We start from the raw sequence: 14,202 nt of genomic DNA on the forward strand, positions 1-14,202 counted from the left end.
CCCTTTACCTATTGAATAAATCCCAAACTCCTTGCACTAAGGGCAAGATTCTTTACAGTCTTCACGGCTTTATTGCAGCTAGCCTTATAACTCTGGCAGATAGTGCCTAGCTTGGAGTAGGTACTCAGTAACTGTTCCACTGTCCAACCTGCTTTTCCAGCTTTATCTTCTTTTTCTTTCCTTTACCCAAATGGAGTTCCCAAGCCTCCTACTCTCTGCTTTCCTACTTCCATTCCTTTGCTTGTCCTGTTACACTACCTCTATATCTGTTTTCTAATCTTGTTTCTATGGGACCAAATGTTAGGCTTTTTTTTTTAAGACAGAGTCTCACTCCAGGCTGGAGTGCAGTGGCACAGTTGCCGCTCACTGCAGCCTCAACAGCTGAAGTGATCCTCCCACCTCAGCCTCCCAAGTAGCTAAGTAGCTGGTACTACAGGCGTGCGCCACCACCACGCCCAGATAATTTTTGTATTTTTAGTACAGATAGTAGTTTGCCATATTGCCCAGGCTGGTCTCAAACTCCTAGGCTCAGGTGATCCACCCGCGTCAGCCTCCCAAAGTGCAGGGATTACTGGCATGAGCCACTGTGCCCAGCCTGTTACCCATTGTCTGTAAGCAGTAGACCTGTCTGTCCTATCTTTGTGTCTCTCTCTCCAAAGTTGATAAAATAGTCTTATGTGTTGTTTTAGGAGCACAGCTTGGGACAGTAATTTCTCTTCCTCTTTCTGGAATAATTTGCTACTACATGAATTGGACTTATGTCTTCTACTTTTTTGGTAAGTTTAAAACTTTAGCTGAATTATAATGTAACAAATTCAAAATATAATAATAGTAGCCTAATAATGTGTTAAAAATATATCTTCCAAATTACGGAAACAGAGTTCTAAAACATTTCCTGATAACCTGTTTTTCAAGTTGGTATGGTTTACTTGACCTATTTGAATTATGACCTGATGTTAGTTTTGGAATATTTCTCGGTAGAAATGACTCTCGATCCTGGACTTAAATAGTACATTTGCTATCAAAAAAATTACTGTCTTGGGTATTTTAAGTTTCTTCTCAAGCAAAGTAGGATGTTCTCACTTGGTGGTTTTAATGTTTGTTGTTTTTTTTTTTTTCTTTTTACTTAGTCCCAAGGCATTTTATTTCTGTTTCCTTGGCAGCATGATACACATTTTTAATAAATTAGATTTTCACATAGACGTGTCATGCAAGAAATGTATCTGCAATCAAAATTTAAAAATCAACTAACAAAAACAGACACCTTTGGAAATATGTAGACTGTGGAAATATATCTTCAAAAAGGTTTGTCTGGTAGACCCTGATAGGCAAAGTCATGCGGTTAAAAGTTGTTTTCTTCTGGCGGGGCGCAGTGGCTCACACCTGTAATCCCAGCACTTTGGGAGGCCAAGGTGGGTGGATCACAAGGTCAAGAGTTCAAGACCAGCCTGGCCAACATGGTGGAACCCCGTCTCTACTCAAAATACAAAAATTAGCCGGGTGTGGTGGCATGTGCCTATAGTCCCAGCTACTCAGGAGGCTGAGACAGTAGAGTTGCTAGAACCCGGCAGGCAGAGATGGCAGTGAGCTGAGATCACGTCACTGCACTCCAGCATGTGTGACAGAGCAAAGACTCTATCTCCAAAAAAAAAAAAAAAAAAAAAAGTTGTTTTCTTCAAAATGTATAAGCAATAATACAGTTATAGCAATTATCCCATTAAATTGAATCCAGACTGAAGTCAGTTTTACATTGAATTTATAGTTACATAATTTTTTCAAGACATGTAAAAATTGTTGTTGGTGGATTCTAATTTTGTGTTTTTGTTTTGTTTTGTTTTTTATTTGGCATATTCTAATTTTATCTAACTATTATTTTTCTATTTTAAGGTACTATTGGAATATTTTGGTTTCTTTTGTGGATCTGGTTAGTTAGTGACACACCACAAAAACACAAGAGAATTACCCATTGTGAAAAGGAATACATTCTTTCATCATTAAGAAATCAGGTATGGACTTTGACACATTTTAAAAATAATGTCAGAACCTTTTTTTCTTCAGAATTAAGATATCAATTTTTAAAAATAGATATTCCTATTGTGCATGCTCTAGACAAAGTAGAATAGGCAAATGAAATAAATATCCAAAATATTGTCTGGCAGGGTGCAGTGGCTCACACTTGTAATCCCAATAATTTGGGGAGGTCTAGGTGGGAGGATCATTTGAGGTTAGGAGACTAGCCTAGTCAACATAGTGAGACCCTTTCTCTACAAAACATTTAAAACATTTTAAAAATATTTTTAAAATACATAAAATATTGTCTGAAGAATTTCAGTTCTTTCATTTTTTTATAGAAAGTATAGTTTTATAAACTATAAAAAATATTTTTAAGTCATTTTCAACCTTTTAGTGTAGTGATTATCAAATGAGTCTGAAGTTTGTTTTTCCACTTGATTGGTAGAAAATAAAATATGTTATCCATGAAAGGATTCTCATTCTGACCATTAGTTGTTAGAAAACCAACTAGTGTGTTTATACAGTTGTGAATCACAAATCTGAAAATTTTGAATCCAAAATACTCTGAAATCCAGAAGTTTTTGAGAACCCACATGATGCTCAAAGGAAATGCTCATTGGAGCATTTCAGAGTTCCGATTTTTGGATTTTAAGATTTAGGATGCCTGGCCAGCTGTGATGGCTCACTCCTGTAATCCTAGCACTTTGGGAGGCTGAGGCAGGTGGATCGCCTGAGGTCAGGAGTTCAAGACCAACCTGGCCAACCTGACAAAACCCCGTCTCTACTAAAAATACAAAAATTAGCTGGGCATGGTGGCACACACCTGTAGTCCCAGCTACTCAGGAGGCTGAGACAGGAGAATTCCTTGAACACAGGAGGCAGAGGTTGCAGTGAGCTGAGATCTGGCCACTGCACTCCAGCCTAGGTGACAGACCGAGACTCCGTCTCAAAAAGAAAAACAAGATTTAGGATGCTTAACTGGGAAGGTATGTGATACAAATATTCTAAAATCCAAAATCCAAAACACTTCTGGTTCCAAGCATTTCAGACAAGGGATGTTGGACCCGTATCTATATTTTTAAACAAGTGTCATTAAAGAAAGAGAACAGCATATTTATTATGGTATAATATTATATGATATGCATCTGTTTGTTCTTTTAGAGTAAGTCTTTAGAAAAAAATGTATATCTTATTAAAACCGGATTTCAATCACTTAAGCACAAAGGCAAATCAGAAATAAAAGTCTATCATAATTCAATATACTAAATTCTCAAACCATGGAAACAAAATGTTTGCCTTTTGAGTAGAATAAAAGAAGAACATAAAAACATTAGGAGGCCGGGCGCGGTGGCTCACGCCTGTAATCCCAGCACTTTGGGAGGCCGAGGCGGGCGGATCACGAGGTCAGGAGATCGAGACCATCCTGGCTAACACGGTGAAACCCCGTCTCTACTAAAAATGCAAAAAATTAGCCAGGCGAGGCGGCGGGCGCCTGTAGTCCCAGCTACTCGGGAGGCTGAGGCAGGAGAATGGTGTGAACCCGGGAGGCGGAGCTTGCAGTGAGCCGAGATCGCGCCATTGCACTCCAGCCTGGGCGACTAAGCGAGACTCTGTCTCAAAAAAAAAAAAAAAAAGGCCGGGCGCGGTGGCTCAAGCCTGTAATCCCAGCACTTTGGGAGGCCGAGACGGGCGGATCACGAAGTCAGGAGTTCGAGACCATCCTGGCTAACACGGTGAAACCCCGTCTCTACTAAAAAATACAAAAAAAAACTAGCCAGGCGAGGTGGCGGGCGCCTGTAGTCCCGGCTACTCGGGAGGCTGAGGCAGGAGAATGGCGTAAAAACCCGGGAGGCAGAGCTTGCAGTGAGCTGAGATCCGGCCACTGCACTCCAGCCTGGGCAACACAGCGAGACTCCGTCTCAAAAAAAAAAAAAAAAAATTAGGAAAGACTAAAATATACACAGTTTGTTTTCAGCATTCTTATTGACTTCAAAGTCACTTTATTAGTTTAAAAACATAAAATATTTTAAACTTTTCCTATTAAATTATCATGATAGATATTTTATTTTATACATATATATACTTATTATTTTTTGGGGGGGGACGGAGTTTCGCTCTCTCACCCAGGCTGGAGTGTAGTGGCATGATCTCGCCTCACTGCAACCTCCATCTCCCGGATTCAAACAATTCTCCTGCCCCAGCCTCCTGAGTTGCTGGGATTACAGGTGCAAACCAAGACTCCCAGCTAAATTTTTGTATTTTTAGTAGAGACGGGATTTTACCATATTGGCCAGGCTGGTCTCGAACTCCTGGCCTCAAGCAATCCTATCATCTTGGCCTCTGAAAGTGCTGGGACTACAGGTGTGAGCCACTGCGCCCAGCCCAAGATTGATATTTTAAATATTTATATATAGTATAACCAGGCAGTAAAATTAAAAACTTAGTCTTGACTGGGCATGGTGGCTTATGCCTGTAATCCCAGCACTTTGGGAGGCTAAAGCAGGGAGATTTCTTGAGCCCTGAAGTTCAAGCCCAGCCTGGACAACATAGCAAGACCCCATCTCTAAAAAGAATAAAAATGTACTCTTTAGCATTTATTTCTAAGTTTTTTTATTTTGCTATAAATGTCTCTACAAGCAGCTGAACTTTAAGAATTATGGGCCAGGCGCGGTGGCTCAAGGCTGTAATCCCAGCACTTTGGGAGGCCGTGACGGGCAGATCACGAGGTCAGGAGATCGAGACCATCCTGGCTAACACAGTGAAACCCCGTCTCTACTAAAAAATACAAAAAAAAAAAACTAGCCGGGCGAGGTGGCGGGCGCCTGTAGTCCCAGCTACTCGGGAGGCTGAGGCAGGAGAATGGCGTAAACCCGGGAGGCGGAGCTTGCAGTGAGCTGAGATCCGGCCACTGCACTCCAGCCTGGGCGACAGAGCCAGACTCCATCTCAAAAAAAAAAAAAAAAAAAGAATTATGAACTGTCTTGATCTTTGCCAAAGATTGGCAAAAACTCAGAAACAGAAGAAATCAGCACTGTAATAAAGTTTTAACCAGGCGGAGAGCTCATATCCAAGGTTACTTGGGTCTGAGTCTTCCCAGCAGAAAATAATAATAATAATAATAATAATAATAAATGCAAATAAAAAGAAAGTTTTAGCTAGGTGTGATGGCACACACATGCAGTTCCAGCTCCTCAGGAGGCTGAGGCAAGGGGGCTGCTTGAGTCCAGGAGGTCAAGGTTGCAGTGAACTATAATCAGCCATTGCACTCCAACCTGGGCAACAGAGCAAGCCCATGTCTCAAAATAAAAAGTTAAGTTACTTTGAAAGTTTAGAGTCCTGCATGATGTTAATTGAATTACCCACTTTTTCCCCTTAAGGAACAGGTAAAAGAAATTTAACACATTATAAACAGATGTTGCCGTGTAAAACTTGCTATGTTTTGTCATTTTCTCAACACTGATGGGTAACAGCTTGCTTCTTCCAATATTTCATTTTTATCATGATCTTCCAGAACTTATAAAACTTTTGAGTTTGTTTAAATTTTTTTAAAAGCTTTCCCTTGGCCAGGGGTGGTGGCTCACACCTGTAATCCCAACACTTGGGGAGGCAAGATGGAAGAATTGCTTGAGCCCAGGAATTGAGACCAGCCTGGGCAACATGACGAGACCTCATCTCTACAAAAAATTTAAAAATTAGCCAGGTAGTCCCAACTACTCAGCAGGCTGAGGTAGGAGGATTGCGTGAGCCTGGGAAGTCAAGGCTATAGTAAGCTGTGTTTGTGCCACTGAACTCCAGCTTGGGCAACAGAGCAATACCTTGTCTTAAAAAAAAAAAAAATCTTTCTCTACATTGGTATGTGTCTTAATCTTTCCAAACTTAGGTTGTTTCTCCACACGCTTCAGAAAAAGGAATATCCAGAGGCAAGAGATTTAGGAGGAGAAGCCCAGATTGCGTTCTTTTTTTTTTGAGTCTAGCTCGGTACCCATGCTGGAGTGCAGTGGTACCATCACAGCTCAGTGCAGCCTTGACCTTTCAGGTTCAAGCAGTCTTCCCACCTCAGCCTCTCAAGTAGCTGGGACTACAGGTGCACACCACCATGCCTAGCTAATTATTTTTTGTAGAGATGGAGTCTCCCTATGATAATCAAGCTAGTCTCAAACTGCTGGGCTTAAGGAGTCTTCCTGCCTTAGACTCCCAAAATGTTGGGATTACAGGCATGAGTCACCATGTACAACCAGACTGCATTCTTAAAGCACATGATGTTATAGTTGATAATGTCGTAAAATGATGTGTTACATGAAGCTCCACCTTTAAATCTTGGACCCAAGAAATGTGCAGCCTCTACTCATTCATTCTTTAAACATTTTTTTTTTTTTTGATACTTGACTATGACCTAGGTTCTTTGTCAGCTGAGGACTTAAAAATGAGTAAGAGGAAAAAAATAAAACATGGTTCCTGTGGGACCCGAGGTCTCCAGAGGGAGACAGACATGGATGGACAGAATTTCAATATAATATAGCCTGCGTAATGCAGTGTATAAGGTACAGGACATCTTTGGAACAGAGAAGGTGGCAGTCCTCAGCCAGCCTGGGGCAGATAGGAAAAGCTTCCTTACGTCAGTGCCTTCTGGCCAAAGCCCATCAGGAACACACTTACAGTTGAACAAGTTGAGTGTCTTGGTTCATTGCAGTGAGGAAGAAAGCACACCATGAAGGACCATGAGGGCATCTCAGTGTAGAGTTGAGAGGAACTTGTTGCAGTTTAGACATGTATTAGATGACTTCGGGAAGGGTTTAAAGAATTAATGTTTTGCTCTGGATTTGATAATTCTATGATGAATTTTTTTCTAGAAGGTGGGGTAAAGCTGTGATTAGTAAGGGCACAGCAGTCACTCATATTAGCTAGGAGAGGAAGACGTTTGCGCGTTTTTTGTAGTTTATGGCATTCTTGTTTTTGTCTGTGCTCAAACATTACTGTGGAGTGGGTTTTTTCTTCTTCTTCTTTTTAGAGACAGGGTCTCGCTCTGTCTCCCAGGCTGCCATGCAGTGGGGTGATATCGGCTCACTGTAAAGTGGTCTTATTTTTGTCATGCTCCAGCATGCTCATAGAGTGGCCTGGTTTCGGTTCAACAGGAGAACCCCAGGCCTAGATGTTAGAACCAGGACAGTTTAGCTTACCACAGCCCAGGACTGCTTTTTTTCTTTCTTTCTTTCTTTCTTTTTCTTTTGAGACAGAGTTTTGCTCTTTTTGCCCAGGCTGAAGTGCAATTGTGCAATCTCAGCTCACTGCAACCTCCGTCTTCCAGGTTCAAGTGACTCCCCTGCCTCAGCCTCCTGAGTAGCCGGGATAACAGGTGTGCACCACCACGCCCAGCTAATCTTGTATTTTTAGTAGAGACTAAAAATGGTTTCTCCATGTTGGTCAGGCTGGTCTCAAACTCCTGACCTCAGATGATCTGCCCGCCTTCGTCTCCCAAAGTGCTGGGATTACAGGCAGGAGCCACCACATCCAGCCTGACTGCTTTTTTCTTTCTCACTTTCCTGAGAGAAAGAGTGATATCTTCTAGAGAGAGTGACACCTTCTAGGAAGTGTGGCTGTTGGGTGTTGCTCTTCTGCGTAAGGCAAAGGCAAAAAACGTCAGGAGGAGGAAGCAGGTGGAAGTCAGGTCATGGAGGGTCCTCTGTGCCTCACTAAGGAGCTTAGCCTTTATCCTTTAGGCACTGGGATGCCATGAAGTATCTGTAAGCTGGAAGTGACAGAATCAGGTTTGCATTCTAGATAGCTTATGCTGGCAGTCATGTCGAAGGAGATCTGAGCTGGACAAGCAAGAGTTGCAGTTAGAATGTTTTCTCAGTTATCCAACCAAGACAAAGTCAGTACTTATAGGTAGAAATGTGATTTCATTCTTACAATAAGTGGATTTTACAATTATGATAGCATATATAGTTCTAATTCTGATTCAGAAATGTCTACAAGAAGAGAAATAGGCTGGGTGCGGTGGCTCACACCTGTAATCCCAGCACTTTGGGAGGCCAAGGCAGGTGGATCATGAGGTCAGGAGTTCAAGACCAGCCTGGCCAATATGGTGAAACTCCATCTGTAGTAAAAATACAAAACTTAGCCAGGCATGGTGGTGTGTGCCTGTAGTCCCAGCTACTCGAGAGGCTGAGGCAGAAGAATCTTTTGAACCTGGGACGCAGAGGTTACAGTGAGCCGAGATCGTACCACTGCACTCCCGCCTGGTCGACAGAGCAAGACTCTATTTCAAAAAAAAAAGAAAAAAGAGAGAGAGAGAAAAAAAAACAAAAAACAAAAAACCTTCATTGCACCCTGCAGTTAAATTCAGAAGGGCTATCTCATGACTAGTGAGTGCTTTAAGATCATCGACTGCTCCTCTGTGTTGAAGATCTCTTTTTAATGAATTATGGAAAGACATTACCACTTCACCCATTGAAGTGTTCTTTCCTATATATCTGCTATTTTTGTTGTTGTTGTTTTGTTTTGTTTTGTTTTTTTGAGACAGAGTTTCGCTCTTGTTGCCCAGGCTGGAGTGCAATGGCACGATCCTGGCTCACTATATCATAACCTCCGCCTCCTGGGTTCTAGTGATTCTCCTGCCTCAGCCTCCCAAGTAGCTGGGATTACAGGCATGCACCACCACACCCTGCTAAGTTTTTGTATTTTTCGTAGAGACAGGGTTTCTCCATGTTGGTCAGGCTGGTCTCCAGCTCCCAACCTCAGGTGATCCGCCTGCCTCGGCCTCCCAAAGTGCTGGAATTATAAGCATGAACCATCATGCCTGGCTTCTTCTTTTCTTAATTCCAAGGATATCATGGGGTTTTCTTGTTTGGTTGGTTCTGGGTTTTTTTGTTTTTGTTTTGTTTTTTTGAGACAAGGTCTGGTTCTATTGACTAGGCTAGAGTGTAATAGCATGATCTTGGCTAACTGCAGCCTCCACCTCCCTCCGCCTCCTGGGTTCAAGCCATCCTCCCACCTCAGCCTACCAAGTAGTTGGGATGCCAGGTGTGTACCACAAAGCCTGGCTAATTTTTGTATTTTTCGTAGAGATGGTTTTGCCATGTTGCCCAGGCTGGTCTTGAACTTGTGAGCTCAAGTAATCTGCCTGCCTCAGCCTCCCAAAGTGCTGGGATTACAGGCATGAGCCACCATGCCCAGCCTGAAGAGAGCATGTTTTGTAACTGTTTTACTTCTCCTTTATGCCTTTTAGGAAGAGTATACAATTTTGCAGCATTGCGAAGCAAATCAAATGGGGACCTTGGTTTGAATATTTAGTTGTCAAATTAAGACAGAAATTAAGAGCATTTATTACATGTAACTTTGCTAAATCAATCTGCTGTTACTTGCATTTGACAAGAAAATTTTTTTTGTACAATGGCATATTAGAAGGTATTCAAGTATTTGTCAAGTGATCTTACCCTCTGTATTTCATACATTTCATGACAAATCATTTTTATAGTTTGTCCTTTTTCTGTTTCAACTTATATGGAAAAAAAGTTGATTGAGCTGTTATTAGAAATTCAATGATACATTCTGCATACAAGATTCAGGATCTCATTGATTTTTCCTTCACAAATTCCATTATCATTTAAATCTCCAAAGTACATTTGCTTTCAAAATGTTGGCTGAGGAAATGATCTGAGCAATTTTAAAATGTTTTGCCCATATGTATTTTCCTTTTTGGGGGGGTGGGGGTGGGAAGGACAGTCTCCCTCTGTTCCTGAGGCTGGAGAGCAGTGGCACTGTCTCAGCTCATTGCAACCTCTGCTTCCCAGGTTCAAGCGATTCTCATGTCTCAGCCTCCTGAGTAGCTGGAATTACATGCACGCACCACCTTTCCTGCCTAATTTTTTGCATTTTTAGTAGAACCAGGGTTTCACTGTGTTGGCCAAGTTGGTCTCGAACTCCTGACCTCAAGTGATCCACCTGCCTTGGCCTCCCAAAGTGCTGGGATTACAGGTGTGAGCCACTGCGCCCAGCCACGCATATGTACCATCTTTTATCAGCAGTGGTATTTTAGAATAATGTAGACCTCTAATAAGAACTTTCAGGACCAGGTGCAGTGACTTATGCCTGTAATCCCATCACTTTGGGAGGCCTGGGTGGAAGGATCACTTGAGCCCAGGAGTTAGAGACCTGCCTGGGCAACATAGGGAGACCCCATTCCTACAAAAAATTTTAAAATTACACGGTATGATGGCACATGCCAATAGTCTCAGCTACTCAGGAGGCTGAGGTGAGAGGATCGCTAGAGCCCAGGAGGCTGAGGTTGCAGTAGCCGTGATGGTGCCTCTGCACTCCAGCCTATGCAACAGAGTGAAACCCTGTATCAAAAAAAAAAAAAAGCAAAGCGGCAGGCACAGTAGCTCACGCCTATAATCCCAGCACTTTTAAGGCAGGTGGATTGCCTGAGATTAGGAGTTCAAGACCAGCCTGGCCAACGTGGTAAAACCCTGTCTCTACTAAAAATACAAAAATTAGCTGGGCATGGTGGCAGGCGCCTGTAATCCCAGCTGCTCAGGAGGCTGAGGCAGGAGAATTGCTCGAACCCAGGAGGCAGATGCCGCAGTAAGTTGAGATCGTGCCACTGCACTCCAGCCTGGGTGACAGAGCGAGACTCCTTCTCAAAAAAAAAAAAAAATGCTTTCATAATTTTTAATTTTTTGCCAACAATTAGATATGATGAAGCCATCGAGAGAATGTGTTTACATTGCTTGATTGGCAAAATAGTAGTGTGTTAGAAACAATAGCAAGAGAATAATTTCTAGATAAAGAACATAAAAAAAAAGCTGTTTTGTACCTTCTTAAGCCCAACCTTGTGTTGTCCAGTATGGTAGCCACTAGCCCCACGTGGCTATTATACTTTTAATTTAACTAATTTAATTAAAAATTTAGTTCTGGCCAGGTGCAGTGGCTCACACCTGTAATCCCAGTACTTTGGGAGGCTGAGGCGGGCAGATCACGAGGTCAAGAGATCGAGACCATCCTGGCCAACATGGTGAAACCCCATCTCTACTAAAAAATACAAAAATTAGCCGGGCATAGTGGCACATGCCTGTAGTCCCAGCTACTCAGGAAGCTGAGGCAAGAGAATCACTCGAACCCAGGAGGCGGAGGTTGCAGTGAGTCAAGATCACGACACTGCACTCCAGCCTGGCAACAGAGCGAGACTCCATCTCAAGGAAAAAAAAAAAAACTAATTCTGGCCAGGCGTGGTGGCTCATGCCTGTAATCCCAGCACTTTGAGAGGCCAAGGTGAGCGGATCACCTGAGGTCAGGAGTTCAAGACCAGCCTGGTCAACTTAGTGAAACCCCATCTCTACAAAAATACAAAAATTATCCCAGCATGACCAGCGAGTGCTTGTAATCCCAGCTACTCGGGAGGCTGAGGCGGGAGAATTGCTTGAACCCAGGAGACGGAGGTTGTAGTGAGCCAAGATCACTTCACTGAACTCTAGCCTGGGCAACAGAGCAAGACTCCGTCTAAAAATAAAAAAATTTAGTCACACATATGTCACACATATGACAAGGGTTTTGTTTCGTTTCATTTTGTTTTCTTTCATCAACCTGTTAGAAGGACAAGGATTTAATAACCGTGCACGTAGAACATTCCATCATCATGGAAAGTTCCACTGGACAGCACTACCTTAAACTCTTGTTTAAGGTAGTGATACTTGGATAGTTTCTCCTAGTAACATTTGAAAATTCATCTTTAACTTGAAAGTTTTTATAAATGAAGACTTTCCCCCCGAAATATAACTTGTAACGTGGAAATACTATAAGTTGATCTTACGATTCATATTGGGAGAACAGAAAACTGTTGTGTTGTACTTCAGTTACAAATGAACACTAAGCTGGAATACATACATTTCACGTTCTTCTTTCTAAGCCTCTAACCCCGTGGGCCTTGTATTCGTTTGATAAGCAGCTATTGAGAACCTGCCATGTGTCAGGCTTATGTGTTAGACATACAGCTCATCTTGGTTGGGTGATTGTCCAAAAACATCAGATTATCAAAAATTCAATTGATATTTATAGGTTGTAAAAACATACCAGTGTGACTAAAATTAAATATGTCTTATTACAGGTTGTATTTCCAAGAGGTAGGATACATTCTTCAGAATATATTCAGTTTTCAGAGATCAAATACATTTACGCTTATACCTTTCGGCATAAAAGAATGATTTCACTTCCTTTGTGGATTTCAAAGCCATATAAAAAGAGCTATGTTTCAGATTCCTTCAAACTCTAAAATACTCTCTGCCCTGAGCTTTTCAATCAAGACGGATAAGGGCAGACCTTTTAAAATCTAATCTCTACAGCAGTGGGTCCCAAACTTGCTGCACATTGAAATCACCCAGGGATCTTCATAAACTAGGAATACTTACCTGCCACCCACCCACAACCTGTTCAATTGGTCTGCAGTGTGACCTTGGTCTCAGTGTTTTTAAGGCTCTCCTGGGTGATTCTTATATGCAGCAAAGTTTGGGAACCTACTGCTCTACAGAATCACCAGTGAAACCTTTTAAAACTCAGATTCCTTGGCCCTACACTCAGAGTTTTTTTTTGCTTTACTTGTTTCTGTTTTGTTTATTCAAAAGGCAGAGTTTAGAACACAGGCCCCTATAACTGTAAAGTATAGCTGGAGTTGAAAACCACTGCTGTAAAAGAATAAATGTTCTCTCTCCTTCTCTTTCCCTACATCTGTACATCTTTGATCATATTAAAAAATACAACCGGCCGGGCACGGTGGCTCAAGCCTGTAATCCCAGCACTTTGGGAGGCCGAGACGGGCGGATCACGAGGTCAGGAGATCGAGACCATCCTGGCTAACACGGTGAAACCCCGTCTCTACTTAAAAAAACAAAAATACAAAAAACTAGCCGGGTGAGGTGGCGGGTGCCTGTAGTCCCAGCTACTTGGGAGGCTGAGGCAGGAGAATGGCGTAAGCCCGGGAGGCGGAGCTTGCAGTGAGCTGAGATCAGGCCACTGCACTCCAGTCTGGGCAACAGAGCGAGACTCCGTCTCAAAAAAAAAAAATACAACCAAGCACACTGGCTCACGCATGTAATCCCAGCACTTTGGGAGGCAAGGCTGGTGGATCATTTGAGGTCAGGAGTTCACGACCAGCCTGGCCAACACAATGAAACCCCATCTCTACTAAAAATACAAAAATCAGCCAGGGGTGGTGGCGGGCACCTGTAATCCCAGCTACTTGGGAGGCTGAGGCGGGAGAATCGCTTGAACCTCGGAGGCAGAGGTTGCAGTGAGCCAAGATTGCACCACTGCACTCCATTCTGGACAACAGGGCAAGACTCCATCTCATAAATAAATAATAATTATTTTTAATTTGTAATTAGAAAACACAAGAGCGTATCTACAAAGATGTCAAGTAAAAAGTCCATATGAAAAAGGCCGAAAGAAGGTTGGGCAATACTGGTTCTTCCTGTTTTTAAAATAACAGTAATAGGCCGGGCGCGGTGGCTCAAGCCTGTAATCCCAGCACTTTGGGAGGCCGAGACGGGCGGATCACAAGGTCAGGAGATTGAGACCATCCTGGCTAACACGGTGAAACCCCGTCTCTACTAAAAAATACAAAAACTAGCCGGGCGAGGTGGCGGCGCCTGTAGTCCCAGCTACTCGGGAGGCTGAGGCAGGAGAATGGCGTGAACCCGGGAGGCGGAGCTTGCAGTGAGCTGAGATTCGGCCACTGCACTCCAGCCTGGGCCACAGAGCGAGACTCCGTCTCAAAAAAAAAAAAAATAAAAAAAATAAATAAATAAAATAAAATAAAATAAAATAAAATAAAATAACAGTAACTGTGAACCCTGAAGGCAGAAACGTAGATTGCTCTTGCTTTGAGAAAAACAACAGTCTTAGTGTATCGGAAACATAAAAATCTGATGCCCTAGATCAGTGGTATCCAAGTTTTCTTGATCATGCAAGAATCAGTCAACAGGTGGGAGGCTCACAATCGGAATGTATGTTTTTTTTTTTTTTTCTTTTCTTTTCTTTTGAGACAGAGTATTGCTCTGTCACCAGGCTGGAGTGCAGTGGTGTGATCTCAGCTCACTGCAACCTCTGCCTCCTGAGTTCAAGCGATTCTCCTGCCTCAGCCTCCCGAGTGGCTGGGTCTACAGGTCGCGCCACCACACCCAGCTAATTTTTGTA

At 42.7% G+C, this 14,202-nt stretch overlaps 1 protein-coding gene across 3 annotated transcripts in view; it reads left to right on the forward strand.

Moving 5' to 3' along the window:
* Positions 1 to 14,202, forward strand: part of SLC17A5 (solute carrier family 17 member 5) — a 61,687-nt gene that overhangs the window by 16,458 nt on the left and 31,027 nt on the right. For all 3 annotated transcript variants that reach the window (XM_015136738.3, NM_001260632.1, XM_015136737.3), the window contains 2 exon segments: positions 690 to 776; positions 1,888 to 2,006. In XM_015136738.3, coding sequence (XP_014992224.1) covers positions 690 to 776; positions 1,888 to 2,006 — 206 coding nt within the window.

Source organism: Macaca mulatta, chromosome 4, assembly GCF_049350105.2.
Source record: "Macaca mulatta isolate MMU2019108-1 chromosome 4, T2T-MMU8v2.0, whole genome shotgun sequence".
In the NCBI taxonomy this organism is placed as follows: domain Eukaryota; kingdom Metazoa; phylum Chordata; class Mammalia; order Primates; family Cercopithecidae; genus Macaca; species Macaca mulatta.